The 27,508-nt window shown below is 38.9% G+C and overlaps 1 protein-coding gene across 1 annotated transcript in view; it reads right to left on the bottom strand.

Moving 5' to 3' along the window:
• LOC118280292 (uncharacterized) overlaps positions 1-27,508 on the bottom strand; it is a 70,190-nt gene that overhangs the window by 19,018 nt on the left and 23,664 nt on the right. The window contains exons 3-8 of the mRNA XM_050701783.1: positions 13,613-14,288; positions 12,961-13,091; positions 12,207-12,424; positions 8,803-8,993; positions 4,144-5,054; positions 1,111-1,268 (exon numbers count right to left, since the gene is read on the bottom strand). Coding sequence (XP_050557740.1) covers positions 1,111-1,268; positions 4,144-5,054; positions 8,803-8,993; positions 12,207-12,424; positions 12,961-13,091; positions 13,613-14,288 — 2,285 coding nt within the window. The remainder of the gene's footprint in view (positions 1-1,110; positions 1,269-4,143; positions 5,055-8,802; positions 8,994-12,206; positions 12,425-12,960; positions 13,092-13,612; positions 14,289-27,508) is intronic.

Raw genomic sequence — 27,508 nt, 5'->3', positions numbered from 1 at the left:
TCTATTAAGGCTACAAAGTATGGTTTGTCACCACCGCTGCTCTTTACGCGGGTATCCTATACCCGAGTAAGGTACTAGTACTACTCAGTCATTTGACATGATCAACAGTATATGATAGTCCAATTCTGAAGAGAAAAAATACACTACCATAACTCTTCCCGCGGGTATCATATACCCGAATAAATGTGAACGACTAAACTTTTAAATCGCTACCTCCAATTCTGGTAAGCTGGGATTGAACTGCTATCGTCGTCTCCCAAGCGTGGAGATTATGGTAAACCTTCTTATGAACAGGAGGTTTCTGGTTTAAGCCTTAATAAAATACCTTAATAGTCTCAAAATTTTAAACAGCTTACATATTAGGTAGGTATCTATTAAAGTTTTAATGAATAACTTTGTTTACAACTTATGGCACCAACTACTAACCTATTAGTGGATAGATAACCTATCAATCCTTATTATAATAGTAATGTTTTGCTATTTAGTTTAATTATTATGTTATCGGCTTACTCACGTAACTGTTTGACGAGGAACTCGACTAGGGAGTAAGCCGATACCATAATAATTAATTTAGTATGTCTCACGAAAATTTCAAAAGTTCCTAATTTAGGATTAATTGAAATAGCTATTGGCTTTGACTTTGACTATAATAAAGGCTATTTAGTTTTTAATTTTTGATTGTTTTTATTTTTTATTTTTTTTAAACAAACTTTGCCCCACATTAGGATTTTCTCAATGTGTCGTGGGTGCGTTTACACACATACAATTTCACATGCATGCACATGACACATAGACATGAAACAACAATTTGTTGATCAAACAAAGAGTAGCTCCGTGCCGGAATCGGATTTCCTACAACTTTGGGAATCGACACGTTGCACGGCAGCCAGTTGCCCAGCCACCGCACCAACCGTGCAGTCAATGCATGTCTCACGATAGTTATCATAAAAAAAAATGTGTCCATGGGCGGCGGCGATTGCTTACCATCAGGTGATCTGTCTGCTCGTTTACCGGTTTATTCCATAAGAAAAAACCTATCACTACTTATAATAAAGAAAATTTTTGCTTTTTAATTTTTGATTTTCTTAATGATCATCAGTTTTGACTTACCCTTCGACGCAGCTAGCAGAAGTGATGACGACATCGGGTCTTGTGATGACTCCTCCACACAGGAGGCTCCTGTTGGTCTGCAGCAGTACCATCGCCTGCCAGGGGATCTCCGCGAAGTCTACCTCCAGATCCTTGCGGTTTCCGTAAGGCTTTTGCGGCTGGTGATGGAAATAGAACCAGTTAGGAGATTATGAATTTCTTTTTTATTCTATTTCGATATTGATTTAATGCATCTCAGAATACCACTGCAAAGGGCTTTGTCATAGTTCTACGAAGGTTCTCAGGTTCGATTTTAAACTAGTTACTGGGCTTGCTTTGTTCATTGTGTGGAAGTGAGGATTTTCGAGTTGGACAAATTAAATGGTATATGGCTAACGTTTACTTCCCTATCGGAGCAAATGCTTCACTAATGGAATGATCGACAGACAGACGTTTTTAATATTATAATATTGGTTTTGACGTTCAAAAGTGCTTTCCTAGTCTATTTGTAATAAAAAGGTTTGACTTTGACTAGTGTGATATGTATTTTTTCTAGTATTTTATAGCGTGTCGACTGCGAGCTTGCGTCTCGTTGGCAATGCGCCGTAAGCATGCTGGCAGCTAGCGGTTGTTAAGTGTGTTTAGAATTTTAAAGTATCTTGGGGTCGATTCTTGAGTTGAATATTGTTATTAAAATTCGTTTTAAAAATAATTCTCAGCAGAATTTATATGATCGCTTACTTGAAAATACTCCTGGCATAATAAGACTCGATAAATTAATATTATTAATATTGAGTACTCTTTCTACCTACCCCTTTTAAATGAAACATATGTATTAATTATATAATTACGACTGCTCTGTCGATGCGATGGATGAGCAACATGTAGCGGGTTCGATTGCCGCACGGAGCATGTCATGTGTATGTGAACTTGTATGTTTGTAAACGCACCCACGACACAGGAGACAATCCTAGTGTGGGGTAACATTTTTAATAAGTAATAATATATAATCACCAACACATATGTATCTAGGTAGAGGCCAAGAGGTTAATATTTGACCCCCAGTGACATTGTACATAATATATTATATAAAGTTTTATATATCTCTTTATATATTATACTTATACATATATGAATGGAATAAGGATTACGAAATGAGTCCTTGCATCATGCTGTCCTTATCTATACTTAGATCTTTAAAACGTGTGTGCGTTTACAAACATACAAGTTCACATACACATGACACCCAGACCCGAAACAACAATTTGTGGATCACACAAAGAGTTGCTCCGTGCGGGAATCGAGCCCGCTACCCGTTGCGCGGCAGCCAGTTGCCCAGCCACCGTGCGTAACATAGTATTATACAAAGCTATCCGCTGTTTGTCCCTCTGTGTGCTTAGATCTATGAAAATGCGCGACGGATTTTGATGCGATTCGTTGTTGTAGATAGAGTAATTTCAAAAGAAGAAAACGACGAGAAACGAAGCACTGTTACATGTGACAAATAAAATAGCTCTAGGAAAGTGGGTGTAAGAATTTTTTTAAAACGTTACCCCACATTAGGATTTTCTCTTGTGTCGTGGGTGCGTTTATAAACATACAAGTTTACATACACATAACACCCAGACCCGAAACAATAATTTGTGGATCACACAAAGAGTTGCTCCGTGCGGGAATCGAACCCGCTACACGTTGCACCGCACCAACCGTGCAGTCAACTAAAACCATTTAACCAATAAAAGCGTGCGTGTGAAGTTAAAGTTACATCAATTAATATTAGTTAATAACGGCATCCCGAAGCCTACAAATAACAAGGTTATATTACTTAACTGACCAGTTAACTGTGTAGTTACAATACCAGTTAAAGTAACCGATAAGTGACATTAAGACATTTATATGTACACATCTCCAAACGGTAATATTTCGACACTTTAACTGTTAGTTAATTATAAGAAGTTAAACGAAATGTCACTACGAATTAAGAAACCCTTTGACGGTTAGCGTGAGAGAATTTATTGGTTTACAGTTTGTAACTAACTTTAAGTGTGGGAGAGCCATGCTTCGGCACTGCTGGGCCGGCTCGACCGGAGTGATACCACGGCCGAGCAGAAACCGACGTGAAACAACGCTTGCGTTGTGTGAGTGAGGTTATCGGAGGCCCAATTACTTCTTCCCAATCCCCGATTCCCCAACAACCCTTAAATTCCTAACCCCCAAAAAGCCGGCAACGCACTTGTAACGACTCTGGTGTTTCAAGTGTCCATGGGCGGCGGCGATTGCTTACCATCAGGTGAAAATATGTGAAATGACTAAATCTTTACAATAATTGTATCATCTATATCAATAAGCGAATTTCAACCAAATCTGTCCAGCCGTTTAAGAGCTAGAGTGCAACAAACAAACTTTAGCATTTAAAATATTAGTTCGAATGATATTATTGATTCAAAATAAAGTTGTACTCATAAATTAAACCAATAAAAATGTCCGAATTATAACCAATGGCATTTAGTTTACGAAATAACTAATTCATTTACTGATTTATTGTTATTAAATATCATATAACGTATATATATTATAAATATATGTAACTTCTGTTTTTATTTTAGTTTATAAATATAGTGTCATATTTAAATCTAGATTTCCTAGACATAATACCTCATCTTGATTTTTTTTATATATAATCATTTTCGACATGTAAAAGTTCTCTTTTGTAGCCTATTTACAGAAAATAAATTCATTCCATTTCAAATATATCGTCAGGCCTTTTATCCCCGAAGGGGTAGGTAGAAGTGCACATTATGGCACGTAATGCCACTTTTCACCATTTGTGTTATAAGTCCCATGTAATAGGGGGTGAGCCTATTGTCATATACTGGACACAATTCCAGACTCCGTGCTACTACCGAGAAATGTTCAAACATCCGAAATAAACCTAGCGAAACTTTGCCCGACCTGGGAATCGAACCCGAGACCCCTTGCCCAGTCGCTCTTGCGACCACTGAACGAAACAGTCTACTAGAAATACAGTACTAAACAAATATATCTGGTACTCACGTTCAATATTCCACATTCTCCGGATCCAGTGTATCTGGGCAGGTAGACCCTCTGGACAGACTCTGCGAACTCATTCTCCACTCCAAATCCTCCACCGTTGATGGAGTAACTTCCACCACCCTGGATCAGCTTCTGCCCCTGACCTTGAAGAATAGCCTGTCCCTGACCCTGCTGCACTCCAAAACCAATGCCTTGGCTGACTCCGAAGCCACCACCCTGGGATACTCTGAAGCCGTTTCCTTGAGAGACGCCAACTCCACCTCCCTGGGAGATTCCAAATCCTTGTCCTTGAGATACTCCGAATCCTTGTCCCTGGCTGACAGCCGAACCCTGGCCCTGGGTTACTCCGAATCCAACTCCTTGGCTAACGGTCTGCCCCTGTCCTCTGGAGACGAGAGTTCCTTGACCCTGGGTGGTGTACTGTCCCTGGCCGCCGGTCACAGCGAATCCTTGTCCTCTGCTGACTCCAACACCCTCTCCTTGAACAACACCGATTCCTACACCCTGGGACACTCCCTGTCTTTGACCCTGGGTAACGGCGAATCCTTGCCCTTGAGTGACAACTTGGCCACCTCCCTGGATGACACCCTGGCCTCCTCCCTGAATAACTCCAACTCCTTGCCCTTGAGACACAAATTGGCCACTACCCTGTCTCACTCCCTGGCCCTGACCTTGAATAACTCCTACTCCTTGACCCTGGGATACGAGTTGCCCTTGACCCTGGGTTACAATTTGCCCTTGACCCTGGCTGACTCCGAATCCTCCACCCTGTACGACGGCAGATCCTGATCCTTGACGGATTCCTTGTCCGAATCCTTGAGAGACGCCGAAGCCTTGTCCGCGGGAGACGGTTACTCCTTGGCCTTGTTTGATCACCTGGCCACCACCCTGGGTGATGCCGAAGCCAGCACCTGGTGAAAGAGAAACCACATTGTTAACTGGTTGAACGCCATGGGAAACCATTATGGGCTAAGCTTAAGACTTCATAAGAATCTACATTCTTAAACTTCGATTCGTTTTATCTAAGCAGTGTTGTCTTATATGACAAAATAAAAAAAATACGTGTCTAATATTTTTTCATTGCCTAACTGACGGACTAAATAGATTTTTAATTTTCTTATCCCGTCATCATCCCTATTGTCTGTCAGTAAAGCTAGGTATTCGTCGTCAGTATTAAACTAGGTATTTTCGTCAATGAAGGCGTATTTTTGGTAATGGACCTAAAGGATTTTTTGTCCAATGAGACATTTCTATAATGTTCTAGCTACAATGATTTTAAAAAATAAGATCTTAAACTATATCACTAGTTTTATATACCCACACATCCAGATATACATAACCAGTATAAACTGACCGTCGAATGTACGGAAAGATCATACAAAGCGGGGTCATGATAAACTGGTATTGTGTGGCTTGATGAGCCGATGAGCGTAAAAAAGCTTGTCCCCATTAGATATTTAAATTGAAGGATATAAAGTAAAAGTGGGTATTTCCATTTTTGGTAATCAATGGTGCTAGTATGAAGTTAGGTATTTGGATCCTATAAGGCTATACGCCCATCCCATATCCTCAGAATGCAGAGACGGATTAAATGTGGGAGAGCCATGCTTCGGCACTGCTGGGCCGGGTCGACCGGAGTGATACCACGGTCGAGCAGAAAACAATCCGTGAAACAATACGTGCGTTGTGTTTCGTTATGTAAGTTAGGTTACCGAAGGCCCAAAAGAGCCCTTCCGAATCTTTCCAATTCCTGATTGCCCAACAACCCTTAGATGCCTAACCCTCAAAAGGCAAAGCACTCGTAACGCCTCTGGTGTTTCGGGTGTCCATTGTCACAATCCGGCGGGGATTGCTTACCATCAGGTGATCCGTCAACTGGATTACCGTGAAACACCAGAGGCGTTACAAGTGCGTTACAAGCCTTTTGGGGGTTAGAAATTTAAGGGTTGGCTCCGGTAACCTCACTCACACAACGCAAGCGTTGTTTCACATCAGTTTTCTGCTCGGCCGTGGTATCACTCCGATCGAGCCGGCCCATTCGTGCCGAAGCATGGCTCTCCCACACTAATCTGCTTATACTACACTATGAAGAGGTGAGCAAAAATGTCAAAGTTCAAACCGATTTATTTTGAAATTAGATCATTTATCAAATGTCTTTTGAAAGTTGAATTGCGTCATAAGTTAAGTTGGTATGCTTATGAAGCATCTCAAAGTCGCTTGTCTCATTCATTGGACGAAGCGTCGCAAGATATTATTACGACATTTTAACAGCTAATAAGTGATTGAGTTCGGTGTTTGGCAATTTGCTTGCAATAGCTTACAACTGTATTGCTGATCAAGTGGTCTTTGGTTCGTTTCCTGGGTCGGGAAAAGGATTAACCGGAATATTTTGTTTTTTTTTTCGAAAATTTTCAGTAGTGGCACTAAGTTGTGATCTGTAATCAGTATATGGCAATAGACTCTTCTCATTACCATGTAACACTTAAGTTATGATTCCCATGTAATAGGGGCGCACAGTGTTTTAGAAACCCTTGGGGGAGGACATTTTTAGCTAATAGCATATATCGATGTAGTTAGTCCTAATAACACAAATTGCAAAAGAAACCCCATGTCAATTATTTTTAGTTTTCGAGAAAAAAAATACTAAAGTTGCTAATTCGGAGTGTGGTTTAAATAGGATTTTTTTAAATTTCTCTTTTATCTTTAAAATAAAGAGCAAAATTTGATATCCGGATTTTATCACATATATTTATGTGTTATTCAAGCTTTACAACACGAATGAATTGTAACTAGGTACAAAGATATTTGCAAAAAATCCAATTTTAGTTTCTATTTTTTATTTTTTTATTGACATAGTTTCCGCACGAAATCTTCATGGTAAATGATAGTTAGCCTTTTGTACTATGTACTTAAATTAAATCAGCCACATAATCCGTGGTATTACAAAATTATGTAAAATTGAAAAAAAAACTAAGCGCCTTTATTATTACAAATAGCAAAGTCAACAATCAGCACTTTGCTTTTTAAATGATACAATAATTTTATCTAGAGAAGTCGAAATTTTAGAAGATGATGCTTAAAATAAATTCTTATTTAATCTACCATATAGATATGTTTAATATATACATGTTTTAATGTGTATTTCTTTCAATTACGTAGGTCCTAGTAATAGTCACCACACGATTTTTAATTGCAAACTATCATGACATGACTTTTGCTATATGGTAGATTAACTAAGAATTTATTTTAAGCATCATCTTCTAAAATGTCGACTTTTCTAGATAAAATTATTGTATCATTTAAAAAGCAAAGTGCTGATTGTTGACTTTGCTATTTGTAATAATAAAGGCGCTTAGATTTTTTTTCAATTGTACATAATTTTGTAATACCACGGATTATGTGGCTAATTTAATTTAAGTACATAGTACAAAAGGCTAACTATCATTTACCATGAAGATTTCGTGCGGAAACTATGTCAATAAAAAAATAAAAAATAGAAACTAAAATTGGTTTTTTTGCAAATATCTTTGTACCTAGTTACAATTCATTCGTGTTGTAAAGCTTGAATAACACATAAATATATGTGATAAAATCCGGATATCAAATTTTGGTCTTTATTTTAAAGATAAAAGAAAAAATTAAAAAAATCCCATTTAAACCACACTCCGAATTAGCAACTTTAGTATTTTTTTTCTCGAAAACTAAAAATAATTGACATGGGGTTTCTTTTGCAATTTGTGTTATTAGGACTAACTACATCGATATATGCTATTAGCTAAAAATGTCCTCCCCCAAGGGTTTCTAAAACACTGTGGGGCGGAGTCAATTGCCATATACTGGTCACGATCCTACTCTAAGTACATACTAAAAATTATCGTTAAGACTTTTCACAACTCAGGAAACGAATCCAATACCATATGAACGGCAATACAGTCCCAAGTTTGGCAAACAAAAACTAAGTTAGGTGTCTTCAATGCCCGAGTGAATTATGGGTTAGACATGCTCCGTAGTAGACTGCCTTATCGCTTATCGCTTACGACCAGACGAAATTATTACCAAATCTCAACCATACACATAAAATAATACATCAAATAAATTAAAAATGTCAACACCATAATCATCTAATCTTCAAGAGCCTTACAACATAACTTATCTTCATTAAGTCTTTGCCTGCCAATAGAAAACTGTTGAAGGCAAATCCTCCGCTAACGTCGGTCACCGGTGACCACCGGGGCGTTCAATGTGTTCTTAACACACACACATAATGTCATTCATGCCTTTTATCCCCGAAGGGGTAGGCAGAGGTACACATTACGGCACGTAATGCCGCTATACAATGTACAACCACTTTTCACCATTCGTGTTATAAGTCCCATGTAATAGGGGGTGAGCCTATTGCCATATACCGGGCACATTTCCAGACCCCGAGCTACTACTGAGAAATTTTCGGAAAACCGAAAAAAAAGCCCAGTAATACTTTGCACGACCCGGGAATCGAGACCCCTTGCCCAGCAGTCGCACTTGCAACCAACGGCCAACGAGGCAGACATAAAAAATTACATCAAATAAAATGTCAACCATAATAAAAATCATCTAATCTTTAAGAGGCTTACAACATAAGTCAGCTTCATTAAAAACTCTTCAAAAACCGATACATACCTTGGCTACCTTGTCCAGCTACTCCATATTTGCCCTGACCCTGGATAGCCACTTGCCCTTGACCTCCTTGGGAGTAAGAACCCTGTCCGTATTGGGTTTTCTGGACGAAAGACCCGGGTGTTACTGTGGTAGCGGCGAAACCTTGGGTGACCTGGTTCGGTCCGACTGGTAGAATTGGTTTGGGTGTGGGTCTGGAAAAAAGACTTTGGTTAGAAGTGGGAATACTTGTAAGTGGTTATAAGTGGGTGAATGGGATTAATGCTAATTAAGATATAAGTTGTTACATTAATGAGAGATTTGGATTAAAGATTGCGTTATCTGCCTCTATAATCATATAATCGGTTCAGTTTTTAAACTAAATTGAATCCATGTCAGGGTTTTTTGGTCAATTTTTTGTGCTTTTTAACCACAAGTGGTACTTATGGAACCCATTTTTTGCCCATTTCAAGGTTATCCGATGCACGTCGAACAAAATTTGTTTGTTTGTGTGTTTTCATGCGATCAGAGGTGTGTGTTGCGGTTTTATGTATCAATGAATTAGAATAGTTACAATATTTGCCCACCGCGTCTATAGCAACATCTTGACACGAATCCCACCTTTATACACCAGATTATAAAGGCGAGATTTGCGTCACACACATAGCTATCGACTTGCGGTTTCGTATTAAACCATTCTGTTTCTTTTACTGTGTACAATAGAGTTGTATTTTGTGTAAAAGGTGAAGGGTGAATGAAAAAAAAAATTGGTGTTGCAATGTATTTTATTTAAATGCCGTGTTTGGGTGTAATAAAAGATATGTATGTATGTAATTAATGATTTATTGTTATCATTATTGTCAATTGAAGTTGGGTCTTGATGTAGTGTATCCATTGGAGAATCAGCAACGCTTATGTGTAGATAGTCATGAGAATGTGATGTGGTGAGTGAAGAACGGCGTGTAGACCTCCAAATTGCAGTGGTATCTTCAATTCTCCTTCACCCATCATCAGCGTGAGTGATGTAGAAGCGAATGCCAAGCGGTGCGGTACGACCAAGTCAGTTGGTCGCTCTCCGCATCCCACGTGCTTTGGTCACGTAGGCCACGTCAATATATTTTGATAGTGTGTTGTTTTCGCACCGCGGCGCATCGCTTCGCGTTCGCTTCTAGATCGCTCACGCAAGACGTCGCATCAGGTCCGTCGTGAAGTCAGTATAGTTGTTTGCAGTGTGTAAATATATAACTTTACGCCCGAGTAACAAAATATGATCTTGTAGTGGTTCCGCGACCAGGTCTATAACAGGCTAGTAAACGTTTATAACCACGAGAAAGGGCCCATTTTATATGCGTACTTTTGCTAATAAAACTCTCATAGCAGACTTGGCGAGAGAAACACCACTAAGAAACAGTTACTAGAACTGTAAGCCCGTAAACCGTGTACTACAGGAGAACTTTGTCACTTGAGCGTTTATGTCTAACTTATAAACGACATAATTTAACTTCTAAATCAGTGATTACGTAATGTTGATTTGTGCAGAGAAAAAAGGCCTTTTGGCTAGTGTAGGAGCAGTGTCAATAGATTTTTTTGGGAGATAGAATAGAATAGGTTTGATTTAGAAGACTTTTGAGGTATTTTTAGGACGGATTTTTTTTGCCGTTCAAAGGGCATAGAGAGAGAGAGAGAGAGAGAGAGAGAGAGAGAGGATCAGACGATTATTGTGAATCAAATGACATTTAAAGTGTAAGAATGCTCTTCCACAAGAGATGTGCTATGCTACGTTGCTGTCGATACGTTTGGCTTCCACTAAAACCACGGTTTACTCGCGAGTAACAAAGTCTGCACGCTGCTCATGATGAAGAGTCCCTCTGTGACTCGAAACTAGTAGAGCTTTTCTCCATTAATGTACGTGAGTAAACCGTGATTTTTTAGTTAATTTAGTATGTCTCACGATAGTTATTATAACAAAAATATTATGATGTAATATGGCAAAATTGTGTAATTATTATTGTCTTATCGATAAATATATTATGTATTTATTAGTCACACACTTAATATATATGTATAGTGTAAAGTTAATAAAACATTTGAACATATAAAATGAGTATTAAAAAGATTTATTATTTAAACTAAAATTACATTACAAATTAATTATATTACATTACAAAAAATAAAAATATAAATTCGACGACAATTTTTTTTTAATTTTAGTTTCACTTTATCTTACACAAGCAGTTTTAATTAAAATAAAAAATAATAATACAAAAATATAGTAAAAAAATAATACTAAAGAAAAATAGACATGGAGGTGTTGCCCTCTGTCGAGTATTAAAAGTAATCTCTCCAGTGTTGTGTAGGGTGCGCATGCGCCGCTAGATCTCAGTATCGAGATCCACGAGCACGAGTGAATTGGCTATAATGGCAAAAGTGTAATTCTGTGTTATTTTTTAAATACATACAGTCGGCGTCACAAAAATCGCACCTCTTGAAAAATTCCCTTCAAAGTAATTTTAACCCTATTAATCAATGGCAGACATATGACTGTAAGGTATATATAGGTTATTAATTGAAAGGTCGTTAAACATGCTTTCAATTGATACCAATATTAATAAGGTTTAATGTATTCGTTACTGGCAGGACATGTTTTAAACTTATTTTCGAAGAGGTGCGATTTTTGTGACGCCGAGTGTATATGTATGTATATTGGGCCCGGTAAGTATATGGGTATGTAAAATTGTATGTATGTATGTTTGTTTGTGTCTAACACAAGAAATGCTGAACCGATTATGATGATACTCTCATGTATTAGGGGATGATTTTTGAGTACTTACTTGGATGTTTTTTCAAAAAATAAGCCAGACTTATGTCTGGTCGATTTTCTCATCTAGGTATAAAACATTTTTGCAGATCTATGTATTCGTTTTACGCAGGAATCGAACCCGCTACAGATAACGCTATGACCAATCGTTAATCCATTGCTTGAATAGGGACAAAAATATTGCCAATCTAAATGTTATTCACAAGAAAAGCTGGGACTAATTGCATTAGTAGTAATTTTAAAGCATTTTTCGAAGGGGTAGGCAGAGGTGCACATTACGGCACGTAATGCCACTATACAATGTACACCCACTTTTCACAATTTGTGTTGTAAGTCCCATGTAATAGGGGGTGAGCCTATTGCCATATACTGGGTACAATTCCAGACTCCGTGCTACCACTGAGAATTTTTTAAAAAAGCACAGTAATATTTTGCCAAACCCGGGAATCGAACCCGAAACCCGTTATCCGGCAGTCGCACTTGCAAACCACTCGACCAACGAAGGCACCAGTCTTACACGATAGTCATTTTACAAAAAAAAAACCTATAATATATAGAGGTCTTCTAAAAAAAACCCTGAAACAGGCAAAAAAATCATCAAAAACCTTACCCAAGGTTAGTGTTCAGAAGAGTGGACCCAGTAATGGGTGGCCTGACGGTCACTCCAGGCTGATTGTTGGAACTGCCACGGTTGTCTGGTACGTATTTTCCATCGTTTCCGAATGCTCCAGGCACCCATTGACCGAGCTGATTGACTGGCCATGGGTCAGTGTAGAAGGGATCACGGCAGCATTTTCCAATGATACCACTTGCGAGATCCTTGCAGTCCTGTTGTCAAAGTCAAAATCAAAATTATTTATTGCAAATACACCAGAAAGGCACTTTTGAACTCGCGGTTTCACCCGCTCTGCTCGGTTCCTATTGATCGTAGCGTGATGATTTATAGCTTATAACCTTCCTCGATAAATGCGCTATCCAACACAAAAAGAATTATTCAAATCGGACCAGTAGTTCTGGAGATTAGCGCGTTCAAACAAACAAACAAACAAACTCTTCAGCTTTATAATATTAGTATAGATTAATAACGTCTGTCTGTCAGTCAGTCCTCTAGTTGCGCTGTTGGCTCGTTCCAAAATGTAGATTCCTATGGAGAAGAACGAGCAAGAAAATCCGTAGGCTACTCTTTTTTAGTACTCCATAGGTTTACCGGGGCTCCGGCTCAAAAATCAGGAGTAGGAACGGGGTGGTGTTTAGTCAGTAAGAGTCTGACACTAACCCTTGCTTCGCCCAACGCGGGAGAAGCTATTGGATGACTATCCCCCCTTAAAAATAGGGGTGGTAGAAGGAATGTGAGGGTTACTTACAGTTAAAGGCACTCTGTAAGCCTCCTGGTCTCTCGTCAGCACGACGGTGGTGTTGGAGATGATACCTTCAGCGGTACAGTATTCGATCGGTGTGCACTTCAGGGCAGCGGCGCAACCAGCGGGCAAGTCACCTGGGGTAGGAACACAGTTATATAGCTTTGGTCTACTGGTCTTTTGGTCTACTGGTCTTTTGGTCTTCTGGTCTACTGGTCTATTGGTACATACATATGATCACGCCTTTAATCCCCGAAGGGGTAGGCAGAGGTGCACATTATGGCACGTAATGCCACTGTGTACACCTACTTTTTACCATTTGTGTTCTAAGTCCCATGTAATAGGTGGTGAGTCTATTGCCATATACCGGGCACATTTCCAGACTCCGTGCTACTACTGAGAAATTTTCGAAAAACCGGAAAAAGAGCCCAGTATTACTTCGCCCGACCCGGGAATCGAACCTCAGAGTCCGAGACCCCTTGCCCAACATTTGTGTTATTAGTCTGAGAAATTTTCGAAAAACCAGAAGTAAAGTCCAGTAATACTTCGCCCGACCCGGGAATCGAACCCGAGGCCTCTTTCGGCACTTCCACTCAACCAGCGAGACACTTAGTGTATTCTAATCAGTATTCCGTTTTCATGGAAGCAAAAAACTTACCAATAGGAACAATAGGAATAAGAGGCCTTTGAGTCGTGAGGGTTTCATCTAAGATGGTACTTCCTTCAGAGTAACTAGTAGTAAAGGTATTGACGTTGGAATCAGCTCCGGTTACATCAGGTGGAAGGTACCCAGGAGCGCCGGTTGAAGGCACATAGGGCTTAGGCGTCGAATAAGGCCTAGGGGTGGTCACAGGACGAGGACTGAAGGGGCGAGGGGTGGTAACAACAGGTGGTAAGTAGGAGGCGGTGACCACATTCGATCCACTGGAACTAGTGTCCACAGGAGGCAAGTATGGCACACCAGGTTTAAGCCCGGACCCAACAGCACCTGGGCGGTAGACACCACTGTTATCTGAACCAGCGGAGAAGGAATCAGTTTCAATGAAATTGGATTGGCTGGTCGATTTGAAGCCAGATCCGAATCCAGATCCGGACGCTCCGAATTTGTTGCTGTTGAATCCAGATCCTGATGCGAATTGGGTGCCGAATCCACTGCCCCTGTTCCCATTGAAGCCAGCTCCGAAGCTGGATTGGCTGCCTTGGCTTGAGCCCTGGAATACTCCAGATCCTTGACTAGCCTGGAAACCGGATCCTACTCCAAGGGATCCTTGGATCCCAGCGCCTGAGGTTTCGATCCTGCAGCAGATTTCAGTTCTGGTGTTGCAGTATTGTTTCTGTAACAAGAGAAAAATGGTTTTTGCTTAATTTGTTTCATAATTTTAATAATCTTTTTATGCCTAATCTACTGAAATGATTTTCATGTAATTTAACGTGGATATATGGCATTTTATGCAAAGGCAGAGGTGCACATTACGGCACGTAATGTCGCTATGCAATGTACGCCTACTTTTCACAATTTGTGTTATATGTTATGGCATTTTGTGACGATTGTAAAGTAAAATAAATCGATTTGCGTAATCTATAATATAAAAATATGTCGGGTTTTCCTTCCTATAACTCCAGAACTCACGAATCGATTTCATCTACTCTGCTATCAAAATAAGATATTTAAATAAAAATGTCTATATCCTAACTATATGTATATTGTTTCAAAGTCAAAGTCAAATCATTAATTCCAATTAAACCATATACTTAAGTACTTTTGAAACGTCAACAAAGAAAGAAATAAACAATAGTCTGTCAGTCTGTCCGTCAGTGAAGCTAGGTTTTGTATGCTAACCCATCCTTTAACGGACCTTGCAAAGCATTGCTTAACCCACACTAAAGTTCTAAATTCCTTTTGATACAAGTGACATTTATGAATCAAACCGGGCATCAAACCTGTACAATTACTTACTTTGTCGTAATTTATCGTTTAGCTGTTAAAATGTTGTAATTTTAAACGTTTGGTTTTAACTTTATCTAGTCACTAGCTATTTACACGCGGTTTCACTTGCACTGCTCAGCTCCTATTGATCGTAGCGTGATGTTTTATAGCCTACTAGCGACCCGCCCCAGCTTCGCATGGGTGCAATGGTGATATATTATGCATGTATTTTACATATAAACCTTCCTCTTGAATCACCCTATCTGTTAAAAAAACCGCATCGAAATCCGTTGCGTAGTTTCAAAGCAAAGTTTTAAGCATACAAAGGGACAGGGGTAATTGGGTTTGCGGAACCTCACTCACACAACGCAAGCGTTGCTTCACGTCGGTTTTCAGTAAGACCGTGGTATCACTCGGGTCGAGCCAGCACAGCAGTTCCAAAGCATGGCTCTCCCATACTTCACTACATAGTATAAAACAAAGTCGCTATCTCTGTCCCTATGTCCCTTTGTACGCTTAAATCTTTAAAACTACGCAACGGATGTTGATGCGGTTTTTTTAATAGATAGAGTGATTCAAGAGGAAGGTTTATATGCATAATACATGTATAATATATCACCATTGCACTCATGCGAAGCTGGGGCGGGTCGCTAGTATTACTATATAATAAAGTCGAGTTCAAAAGCTACTAAACAGTAAACAAGTTAGATAATTATTTTAAACATCTTGTTAACATTTACGAAAACATTTTAATATTATTATAATTATGTTTAAACGATGTCAATTTAACTACAAAATATAAGTTATTAGTTAAGCCAGTAGTTATGTATGTTTGTATGTATGTATGTTACAAAGTTATTTAAAATACACTTTACAATTTGTCTGTGATATTTTATTATATCGACACGCCTTTTATCCCCGAAGGGGTAGACACCGGGGCTCCGGCTCAAAGCAGGAGATGGAACGGGGTGGTTTTTAGTCAGTAAGAGTCCGACATTCCCAAGGCGGGAGAAGTCATTGGATGATTTTCTCCCTTCAAAAAAAGGAGGTGCACATTATGGCACGTATTGCCACAATACAATGTACACCCACTTTTCACAATTTATGTTATAAGTTCTATGTAATAGGGGTGAGTCTATTGCCATATACCGGGCACATTTCCAGACTCCGTGCTACTACTGAGACATTTTACATTTTCGAAAAACCGAAAAGAAGCCCAGTAATACTATCGCCCGACCCGGGAATCTAAGCCGAGACCCCTTGTCCGGCAGTCGCACTTGCAACCACTCGGCCAACGAGGCAGTCTGTCATATTATTTTAATTGTATATGATTATATATTTACAATTTATGTACTACGAATTAACATAGACACTCCGTTAATCTTACGTTAGCATTTAATATTTGTTAAATTGACAGTTCAATATTTACTATGCCGCTCGTTAGGGGAATAGATAATCATTTTACAGAGTAAAATATGTTTGTACATTTGTCCTTTTATACTCTTCTCTTCTCACTCTCCTTTTTTGAGGGCAGACTTCTCCCACCTTAGGCGAGGCGAGAGGGAATGTCAGACTCCTACTGACTAAAAACCACCCCGTTCCTACTTCTGCTTTTTGAGCCGGAGCCCCGGTAAACTGCTAGGTCGTATACCCGACTAAGGGTGGTTTTTCACCAGAGATGTGCTATGCTATGTTGCTGTAGGTGCGTTTGGTATCCATCAATCATATGCTAAGCTATGTTTTTTATATGAAAAGATGCGTGCTATGGCTGGCTCCCCTACTGGTTATTAGTCAGTAAGAGTCTGACACTCCCTCTCGCCTCGCCCAAGGCAAGAGAAGTCATTGGATAATTTTGCCCCCTTAAAAAATGGTATGTTTTTTATATTTATAGATTTGATGGGTCAACATTTGGCCGCTATCTCGCCTGATGGTAAGTAATGATGCGGCCTACGATGGAGCACGTCTGCCGATGTATAATATGAACTCGATCAAACCGGATGTTTGAAACATTTTTTTCTTTGTATAACATTTATAAATTCAAGGAAACGTTGTTTGCGGTCTAGTCTAATTAAAGTTTTTTTTTCTACGTGAGAACCATTGTCCCATTGTTTCAATGTAGTGTCAGTAGTTTTTCTTTATAAACGTATTACTTTTTTATGTAATTATCATTTGCAATCATGTTTAAGTCGTAGATCGAAGGAATTTTCATTAATATGTTTCTCTAAGTAAATCATATGCTTGACTAGCTACTTCCGCGCGGTTTCACCCGCTCTGCTCGGCTCCTATTGGTCATAGCGTGATGTTTTATAGCCTATAGCCTTCCTCGATAAATGCACTATCCAACACAAAAAGAATTATTCAATTCAGACCAGTAGTTCCTGAGATTAGCGCGTTCAAACAAACAAACAAACAAACTCTTCAGCTTCATAATATTAGTACAGATTAATAGAGAGGGAGAGCCATGATACCACGACCTCACAGAAAACCGACGTGAAACAACACTCGCGTTGTGTGAGCGAGGTTACCGGAGGCCTAATTACCTTTCTTCCCAATCTTCCCAAGCCATGATTCCCCAACCACTCTTAGATTCTTAACCCACAAAAGGCCGGCAACGCACTTGTAACGCCTCTGGTGTTTCGGGTGTCCATGGGCGGCAGCGATTGCTTATCATCAGGTGATCCGTCTGCTCGTTTATCGGTTTATACATATATATGCGGGTTGGAGATCGCAGTATAAAAGGTTCAGGTTTATCAGAGAGTGCTGCTGCTCGGTCTCTGTCTAATGTGTAGTCTATCAATCGGGTATATGCCACCCGCGGCATGAGAGGAGGTGGTGACATTTTTTGTAAGTTGTCAATGAATTTGTAATATTGACTATTTGTTTTTCGAAATTGATTTAATTATTGCGCGAATTGGTAAATAATTGAGTTTAATGAACAAACATGCTGATTGATTTGCATTCTATATACATATTTATTTATTTATTTAAAGCTAATATTTAATGATTTCTTTATATTCAGTTTTGCAATAAGAGATCGCACAAAGACGTTGATCCTAATTGTCAAATATTACATTTATTTGATTTTAGTGGACTTCGGAAAAAAAGAAGTATGCGTTTGGCTTCCACCAATCATATTAATTGGTACACATAGCTTAGCACTGGTGGAAACGGACTCAGGTAAGCTGTTTTTTTTTTATGGAAAGATACGTGCTATGGATGGCTTCCTTACTATTGATACATCACATACTCCAGCTGCGCATCTTCCTCGCACAGCTACATAGCTTAGTATTAATGGAAACGGTCACATAGTTTCACAGCTCAGCTACAATATTCTTTTAAAAAACGTTGCCCCACACTAGGATTGTCTCCTGTGTCGTGTGTGCGTTTACAAACATACAAGTTCACACACACATGACACCCAGACCCGAAACAACAACTTGTGAATCACACAAAGAGTTGCTCCGTGCGGGAATCGAACCCACTACACGTTGCGCGGCAGCCGGTTACCCAGCCACCGCACCAACCGTGCAGTCACATCATCGTAGCATAGCTACATAGCACATCTCAAGAAAAGCCCACTTATTCCCCCTCAAAAAGACCTATTGCACATAGTAGAAACTAACTCTAAAAGTCAGTTTTAAACTAAAGGGCAAAAGGGTTTGAACTATACATAAAAGGTCAAAGTAACTTTGTCAGTTAGTTGACCCAACCGTCAGTTAAGTCAGACGGGTAACGCAATCAGTAGCCTACCTGGCTATAACTCGAATTATTTAAATAGTTTAAAGACGAAAATTGACAGGGAAACGATAGCGCAATACTCATATCAAATATCCTACTTATATTGTAAATGCGAAAGTTTGTGATTTTATGGTATAAGCCGGTAAACGAGCTGACGGATCACCTGATGGTAAGCAATCGCCCTCGGCGTTAAGGCGTTACAAGTGCGTTGCCGGCCTTTTGGGGGTTAGGAATTTAAGGGTTGTTGGAGAATTGGGGATTGCTCCGGTAACCTCACTCACACAACGCAAGCGTTGTTTCACGTCGGTTTTTTGTGAGTCCGTGGTATCACTCCGGTCGAGCCGGCCCAGCGGTGCCGAAGCATAACTCTCTCACATTTAAAGTTTGTGTGTATTTTTGTTACTCAATCACGTCAAAACGGCTAAAGGGATCGGTATGAAATTTGGAACAGGGGTAGATTATTGTCTGGAATAACACAGGCTATTTTTTATCCCATATAGTACGAAGGTAAGAAAATAATGGTATAGATTCAGTACAGAGACAGTAGTTATTGTTATACTGAGCTGCGGACTACCTAGCGGGTTTATCGAGGTTCCGGCTCGAAAAGCAGGAGTAGGAACGGGGTGGTTTTTAGTCAGTAAGAGTCTGACACTCCTCTCGCCTCGCCCAAAGCGGGAAAAGACATTGGATGATTTTCCCCCTCAAAAAAAGCTATTGTTATACTAAATTGTACGCTTTGTAACGAAGCCATATCTTTTGTAACTCAGTCGGCTCTAGACAACCAATGGTTGCTGTCTCTGTACTGAATCTATCTTTATTTTCTTACCTATATACTAAATAACTTAGCTGTCAGTACATAAATCAAATATGTATGTTTAGACACGCAATATATAATAACGGTATATTATTTACACGGCATGTAAATAGCTATTATATAATCATAATGATAATCATTTTGCTATTAAGTGGCTAATAATAATGATTACTAGTTTCAAGCCTCTGCGAATATGTTAAAGAGGAATGATTTGACATGTTTGTTTTGTATAGAATATGCTTCGAAACTACTGGACTGATTTAGAAAATTGTGTTATCTTTGGAAAGCTTACTTTTTAGGGAGTAGCATAGATTCGTTTTTATCTCCTAGTTTAGTTTTTAGGCGTATAATTTCTAACATATAAGTTTGAAATCGCCAACCCGCATTAAGCAAGCGTAGTGATTAATGCTTAACTCTTCTCCGTGTGAGAAGAGGGCTTTGGTCAGCAGTGGCCACTTATAGGCTGTTGATGTGTGAATAGCACGTGTAAAGAATTAGTTTAGGTGCTACATAAAGCTAAGTGACTCTTAATTCAGTGACAGTTTCGATTGTGACAGAGCAACTCTTTGTGTGATCCACAAATTGTGTGAAAATTCTAGTGTGGGGAATTCAACGTTTTTTTAATTAAGAATAACTAGCATACCCGGCAAGAAGTCCGATGTCGCCATTTAATTTGAATTGAGAGACTTGTTACATTTCATCTTGTATTACATTTTATTTTGCAAATTATTATTAATGAGGCACTTTTGAAACGTTAAACGTTAATGAGGCAAATTGAATTATGCGTTATTATATCTGTCAGTGAAGCTAGGTGCTCGTTCTAAAGTGTAGCTTCGAATGGAGAAGAACGAGCAAGCAATTCTATCGTTACTCTTTTCAAAAATAATGTTTTTTTACAATCTCAATATACATTTGATTAGACTAATAGAAATTATTAATAATTGTATATGAATACTACCCAATTTCTATGTATCATAACGAGCAAGAAACTCCACAGTTTACAAACTACTAACTTAAACTTTACCAAGTAAAATACATTTGCTATGACTATTAAAATACTTAGACAACTATTAATCATAAAACACAGACGTGTACTGTCAGACACATAAGTGTAAACACGGTCTTTGCATTCGGTTACAAAATACGTTTGAACGATTTCGAAATTTTCGTATGGGATTTTGACCTATCGGAAGGCTGTGTCAAAATGTGAGAGAGTAGCTTTGGTCCGCGGTCGCGCACGCACTTTTTAAGAGGTTGGGAGCAGATTTACAAATAAATTATGATTTTTTTTTTAGTCATAAATAGTCAGTATACTTATTTTTTACTTTCTATACAACGTCACACCTTTTATCCCCGATGGGGTAGGCAGAGGTGCACATTACGGCACGTAATGCCGCTATACAATGTACACCCACTTTTCACGATTTGTGTTATAAGTCCCATGTAATAGAGGGTGAGCCTATTGCCATATACTGGGCACAATTCCAGACTCCGTACTACCACTGAGAAATTATCGAAAAACCGAAAAAAGCATAGTAATACTTTGCCCGACCCGGGAATCGAACCCGAGATCCCTTGTCGTTTTGTCGTTTTGTTTTCAGATCTGAACAGACAAACAAACATACTTCCCCATTTATAGTATTAGTATGTAAGTTCGATATAGTAGTTCGAAGCCCGTGTTAGGCAATAGGCTCGCTGCCTTCTGACATGATTTATTATTCTTTAGCTTTGGTATTTGGTTGTGTTGCTATCGGTAATGTACGGACATGTTTGAATGTGATACAAATCTTATCCTATCTATACATATATACGGCATAACTCAAAAGTGACTGACTGACTTAGTGATCTATCAGCGTATAGCCAAAACCACTGGACGGATCGAGCTGAAATTTGTCATACAGGTAGATGTTATGACGTGACGGATTTTTAATTCCATTAATAATTATACTTCTTAACGTGAGCGAAGCCGAGGGGAAATATTAGTTAATATTATAAATGCGAAAGTTTCTGAGAGTATGTAACTTTTGTAACTGTGTAGTGCATAAACTACTGAACGGATTTTAATATTTTTTTTTGTATAATGTAAGCGATGAAGTATGTAATCGAGCAGAAGGACGGGATCCGCCCATGGACACCCAAAACACCAGAAACGAAATTACTGAACGGATTTTGATGAAATTTGGTATACAGACAGAGTATGAGCTGACTTCGGTGAAAGGTAACTTTATTCCATGGGAACGCGAGCGAATCCGCTGGCAGAAGATAGTTATACAACATGAGAACAACATTAATCATTCTGTATGCGAGTGTACTTGAAGACAACCGAGTAAGACACCGAATCCGTTTGACTTCATACATTATGTATGAGATTGTATGTATGTATGTATGTTTGTTTGTATGATGTAAAACAAGGTTTAAGTGGTTTTAAAACTAACTGTGTATCCATTATTATGTTATCGGCTTACTCATGTAACTGTTTGACGAGGAACTCGACTAGTTTCAAGCTGTGCTAGAGGCTCATATTTATAGAGCGGCGAACTACTTAGTGGGTTTACCAGGGCTCCGGTTTGAAAAGCAGGAGAAGGAACGGGGTGGTTTTTAGTCAGTAAGAGTCTGACACTCCCTCTCGGTATTATTTGTGTGTGTATATTTGTTTCTCAATCACGTCAAAATAGCTGAAAGAATCGGGATGAAATTAGGAACAACGTAGGAACCTTTTTATTCGATGAGAACGTGGACGAAGCCGATGGCAAAGGCTTGTATTGCATAGAGTTTTAAAGTTCCGTATCATGACTATGGGCCCTTAGCGAGGCTTGAAATGAGTCGAGTTGCCTTAAACAGTTACATGAGTAACAAGGGTAATTGGAACAAGGGTAGATTATGGTTTGGAATACCACATAAGATACGGAATGCGGGCGAAGTCGCGGGACATACTAAATTAACTAAAAATCGCAGTTTACTCATGTACGGTACTTTAATGGAGCTCTACTAGTTTCGAGTCACAAAGGGACTCTTCATCGAGAGTAGCGTGAGCAGACGCAGCGACGTCAGTAGGTTGCGCGACATAAGTAAACCGTGATTTTTAGTTAATTTAATAAGTGTGTAACTGTCTGTCTGTCTGTCTCAAAGTTTGTATGTATGTAACGAAGGTATGTGAAGCGTAAATATAATAAAGTTAGTTATCCTAGCGGTTTGCCGTCGAGCCTCGAATGTTGCGACACTGACGTCGACACGACGCCGGTGTAAGGACGAGAGCGTCAGCAGAGATGTCAGATAGGAGTATTTAAATATATATGTTTTTTGTTTTTAAGTTTTTTGAAATATTTGGATTGGAATGGATTATTTTTGGGCTAAAATGGCTAATAATGATAGCGACTATAACATAATGAGGCTAGAGATGTAAAAAGTCTAAAAAAAAAGCTTTTTTTTTCACAACAGAATCTTAGTACGAATTTGAAACGAGAGCGCGTTCGCGCTCTGATTGGTTGGTTCATTCGCGCCGGCCAATCAGTACTTCTCGTTTCGATTACTTTGATCGTAATGCAAACACGTACTAAGGCCCTAGATAAAAGTGTTTTAACTGGTCAGTTGCATAGCTCAAGGCTCAAGTTCGATTTCTAGACCAATCAGACTTACTATATGTATTAAAAAAATGTACCATCAACATGATAACCACAGCCTATAAGAGTATCCACTGCTGACCAAAGGCCTCTTCTCACACGGAGAAGATTTGAGCATTAATTACCACGCTTCCTCAATACAGGTTGGCGATTTCAAACTTATAATTGGAAATTATAAGCCCAGGTTTCCTGACGATGTTTTCCTTCACCGTTAGTCAGTGGTGTCTAAATAATCTTACTATCAGCGCTGCGACTCGAGCTATCGCGCTCGGGTCACGGCATTTTAGCTGAGTACTGGCCTTTTTGCGCCGTGTATACTTTTTTTTATCAATTATTTATGTTTATTATTTTTGTAATCGGTGCAAATAAACTGTTTTTCTTTCTTTCTTTTATTCTACTAGAACAAAATTTATTTTAGTACCTAACCTAACTATTATGCTATCCCTACCTGTCTCGTTTCACAGATGGTCATCACAATATTTTCTTTACAATTGCATAAACACACAAAACGTGTTAGCTTTTTCTACTGACCTTATTACAAGCCACTATGTTTTACCCGTGGTTTGCCCATCAACAGACCGTGATAGTCCACTCTTGGACTATGAGCCTCCTCTACATGAGAGGGGTTTGTCATAATCTCCGCAGGGAGGCGGGTTGGAGATTGCAGTATAAAAGGTTCAGGTTTATCAGAGAGCGCTGCTGCTCTGTCTCTGTCTTGTAGTATCTTAGTAGAGTACGGTAGGTGATAAAATGTAATCTACTCTGCTGTTGATGATATATTTAATATTTAATTTTATACATATAAAGCTACAGAGTTTGTTTGTTTTGAACGCTCTAATCACTGGAATTACTGGTTCGTTTTCACCAAATCTTGTTTTGAAGGAATGTTATATATAGGCTTTAAAACATCACGCTACTACCTATAGGAGTCGCGCAGAGCGGGTGAAATCTTGCGAGGGTAGCTTTTTTAAGGGGGGAAAACCACCCAATGACTTCTCCCGCCTTGGGCAAGACGAGAGGGAGTGTCAGACTCTTACTGACTAAAAACCACCCCGTTCCTACTCCTGCTTTCGAGCCGGTAAACCCGCTAGGTAGTCCGCAGCTCCGGATCAGGCGCGAGAATAGCTAATCAATACATAGTATAAAACAAAGTCGCTTTCTCTGTCCCTATGTCCCTTTGTACGCTTAAATCTTTAAAACTACGCAACGGATTTTGATGCGGTTTTTTTAATAGATAGAGTGATTCAAGAGGAAGGTTTATATGTATAATACATGCATAATATATCACCATTGCACCCATGCGAAGCTGGGGCGGGTCGCTAGTGTTTAATAATATTTAGTCTTTTAGTATTTAAATTAGAACCTATCTTAGATCTTAAGTTAATTTAATCCTTTTTGAAACAATGCCAAGGCGTACCTCTTCATATTATTCGCATGTGACGCATATTATATGCTTGTTTACTACATAACATTACGACTTTTATCCTCAAAGGGGTAGGCAGAGGTACACATAAGCTGCAGACTAAACTTTGGAACGAGCACCTAGCTTCACTGACAGACAGACTGTTAAATTTGATCGTTTTAAAACACACACAACGTCACGCCTTTTATCCTCAAAGGGGTAGGCAGAGGTGCACATTACGGCACGTAATGCCGCTATACCATGTACAGCCACTTTTCACAATTTGTATTATAAGTCCCATGTAATAGGGGATGAGCCTACTGCCATATACTGGGCACATTTCCAGACTCCGTGCTACTACTAAGAAATTTTCGAAAATCCGAAAAAAAACCCAGTAGTACTTTGCCCGACCTGGGAATCGAACCCGAGACCCCTTGTTCGGCAGTCGCACTTGCGACATGTCAAATCAGTCGCATTAAAATTGTTTCATTAGTTTTCGAGTTTAGGTATAAATAACAGACAAACAGACGACGGAAAATTTGAATATTATGTTTTATAAATAATTATGCAAGATAAACCTGACTAAATAATAAAAATAAAAACGTATTCAAAAAACCGGTTTCTGCCCAATTAAAGTAGAAAAATAGTAGGTACAATAATCAATTAGCGTTCTTTTGTCAAATCTATTGTAAATAAAGAATCCGACGCGTCTATCAAAATGAATCCATCAGTTTCGTAGCTTTGTGTGGACAGACAAACAAACAGATGTGAATTATTGATGATTTATTGATAGGAGGATCCGGGTTCGAGTTTCGGTTGTGCCATTATGGATATCCTTGACATTTGTGACTAATATGCGTAGAATTTGTTTTTTTTTTTTTATAAGTCTTACGCATTATAATTCTATTTATGTCAATATGCTATGTTGGGTCTTATTTGTGTAGTGATTACTAAGCACGTGGTTTTTACGTTCGATTCTCGGGTATGGTAATTTTTTTTTTCATTGATATTTGTACTACGCGAGTCTTTTGGTCATAAATCGGGATTTACCTTATTACAAATTATAGAGAATTTTCATAAAGAAATATGTCAGCAAATTGCTTAGGATTGGATGTTTTGGATGTTTGTCCGTCAATCACGCTGAAACTACTGAACGGATTTTGATGTAATTTGGTATACGGACAGGGTATGAGCTGACTTGGGTGATAGGATACTTTTATCTCACGGAAACGCTGGAAGAAGCTAGTGTTTCATTAATATGGCAAAATCCAGTTCACACCATTTTTTCATGGAATAGTGGGGCAGTATACCGAGCATACAGATGGTAACCTGATCAGGTGGAAGCAACACCAGAGATTTCACAGTTGCCATTACCAATCTTTTAACACATTGAACGCCGTGGTGGTCACCAGTGACCGACGTTAGCGGAGGATTTGCCTTCAACAGTTTTCTATTGGCAGTCAAAGATTTAAAAGGAATACGGTCTTTTCACCAACTAGGAATACCATCACTAAATGCATGTTTTAAAGAATTTTGATAGCTAGTCAAAACTATCTATACAACATAATAAGCGACTTGTCCTTGGCTAAAAACTTGACTTCGTCAAATTGTCGGCTGTCAAGCAGGTACTTGAGAAATACTTGTCCGATGATTTAAATCATCAGTAACGCTGACCTTTGAATTATTCACATTCATTTGTTTAAATATTTGACCTTAAGATTGTACTAGTAAAGGATTGTGGCTTCGCTCGGTTTGGTATTTCATTTATGAATCCGTCTTAATAATAATTTAAGTGTGGGCTCGCCATACTTCGGCACGAATGGGACGGCTCCACCGAAGTGATACCACGGCCTTACATAAAACCAACGTGAAACAACGCTTGCGTTGTGTTTCATTGTGTGATTGAGGTTGCCGGATTTCCAATTCCCCCTTTCCAATCCCCGATTCCCCAACAACCCTTATATTCCTAACCCCCAAAAGGCCGGCAACGCACTTGTAACGCCTCTGGTGTTTTAAGTGTTCATGGGCGGCGGCTATTGCTTACCATCAGGTGATACGTCTGCTCGTTTACCGGCGTGTTCCATAAAAAAAAAAATATATAAATCCGAAAATTAGAGTGTACTCAATCGCTGTAGAATTTATCAAAATCGGTTCACTCGTTTAGGTAAAACTGCGTTACAAACATACTGACTCTTTAAGAAATATATTATTAAATACGATTATTAATTACAAAAGGGCAAATCATATATTAAAATTCCAAATGTTTGATAATATCATCATTTCCTTGATATAGTGATATGTATCATATATTTTGATTAATAAATAAATTCCGCTTCGGTAAATATTATGTTTACTATATTTTTTAATGGGACAAGTCCGCCACGTCGTTCCAAAACCGCTGCAACTCCTGTGCACCAGAATCTACAGTAGATACAACCATGAAAACACCGGAACACTGAAGTCCGACGTCTCAGGGACATGAACGAAATAAATCAGAAGATATTATTAGAGGAGAAGAAAAAAAAACGATAGTTTCCACTTGGTGAATTTAATGCCCTTAAGCAACGAGATTGCACAAAGAAGCCCAGTCGTCAAGCACCGCGGAAAATCAAAAGAAAATGGGTCCTACGTGTGGAGCTGTTATACTTGCTTCTAATAAAAGGTAACTCGAGAAATTTGAATAATAACTAAGTGGGTCCTATGTTTGGGCTGCTGAAGCAATCGAAACAATGTAACCAAGTATTGTATTGTGAATCTAATTGAAAAAGAGTAACCTATGGAGTTTCTTGCTCGTTCTTCTCCATAGGAATCTACACTTTGGAACGAGCAAATAGAGCAACTAGAGGACTGACCGACAGACAGATGTTATTAATATTATTATATTTGCTTTGACGTTCTAAAGTGCCTTCCTGGTCTTTTTGAAATAAATAATTTTAACTTTGACTTTTGACTTTTGACTTTTGTCTCTTGACTTTTGACTTTGACTTAAACTAAATCTCTTAAAAACACCCTAAAACGCTGGCAATGCCTCTAATCCTACGGAAACATACAAA

Source organism: Spodoptera frugiperda, chromosome 21 (assembly GCF_023101765.2).
Source record: "Spodoptera frugiperda isolate SF20-4 chromosome 21, AGI-APGP_CSIRO_Sfru_2.0, whole genome shotgun sequence".
Taxonomy (NCBI): domain Eukaryota; kingdom Metazoa; phylum Arthropoda; class Insecta; order Lepidoptera; family Noctuidae; genus Spodoptera; species Spodoptera frugiperda.
This window is presented reverse-complemented; position numbering and strand designations above follow the sequence as displayed.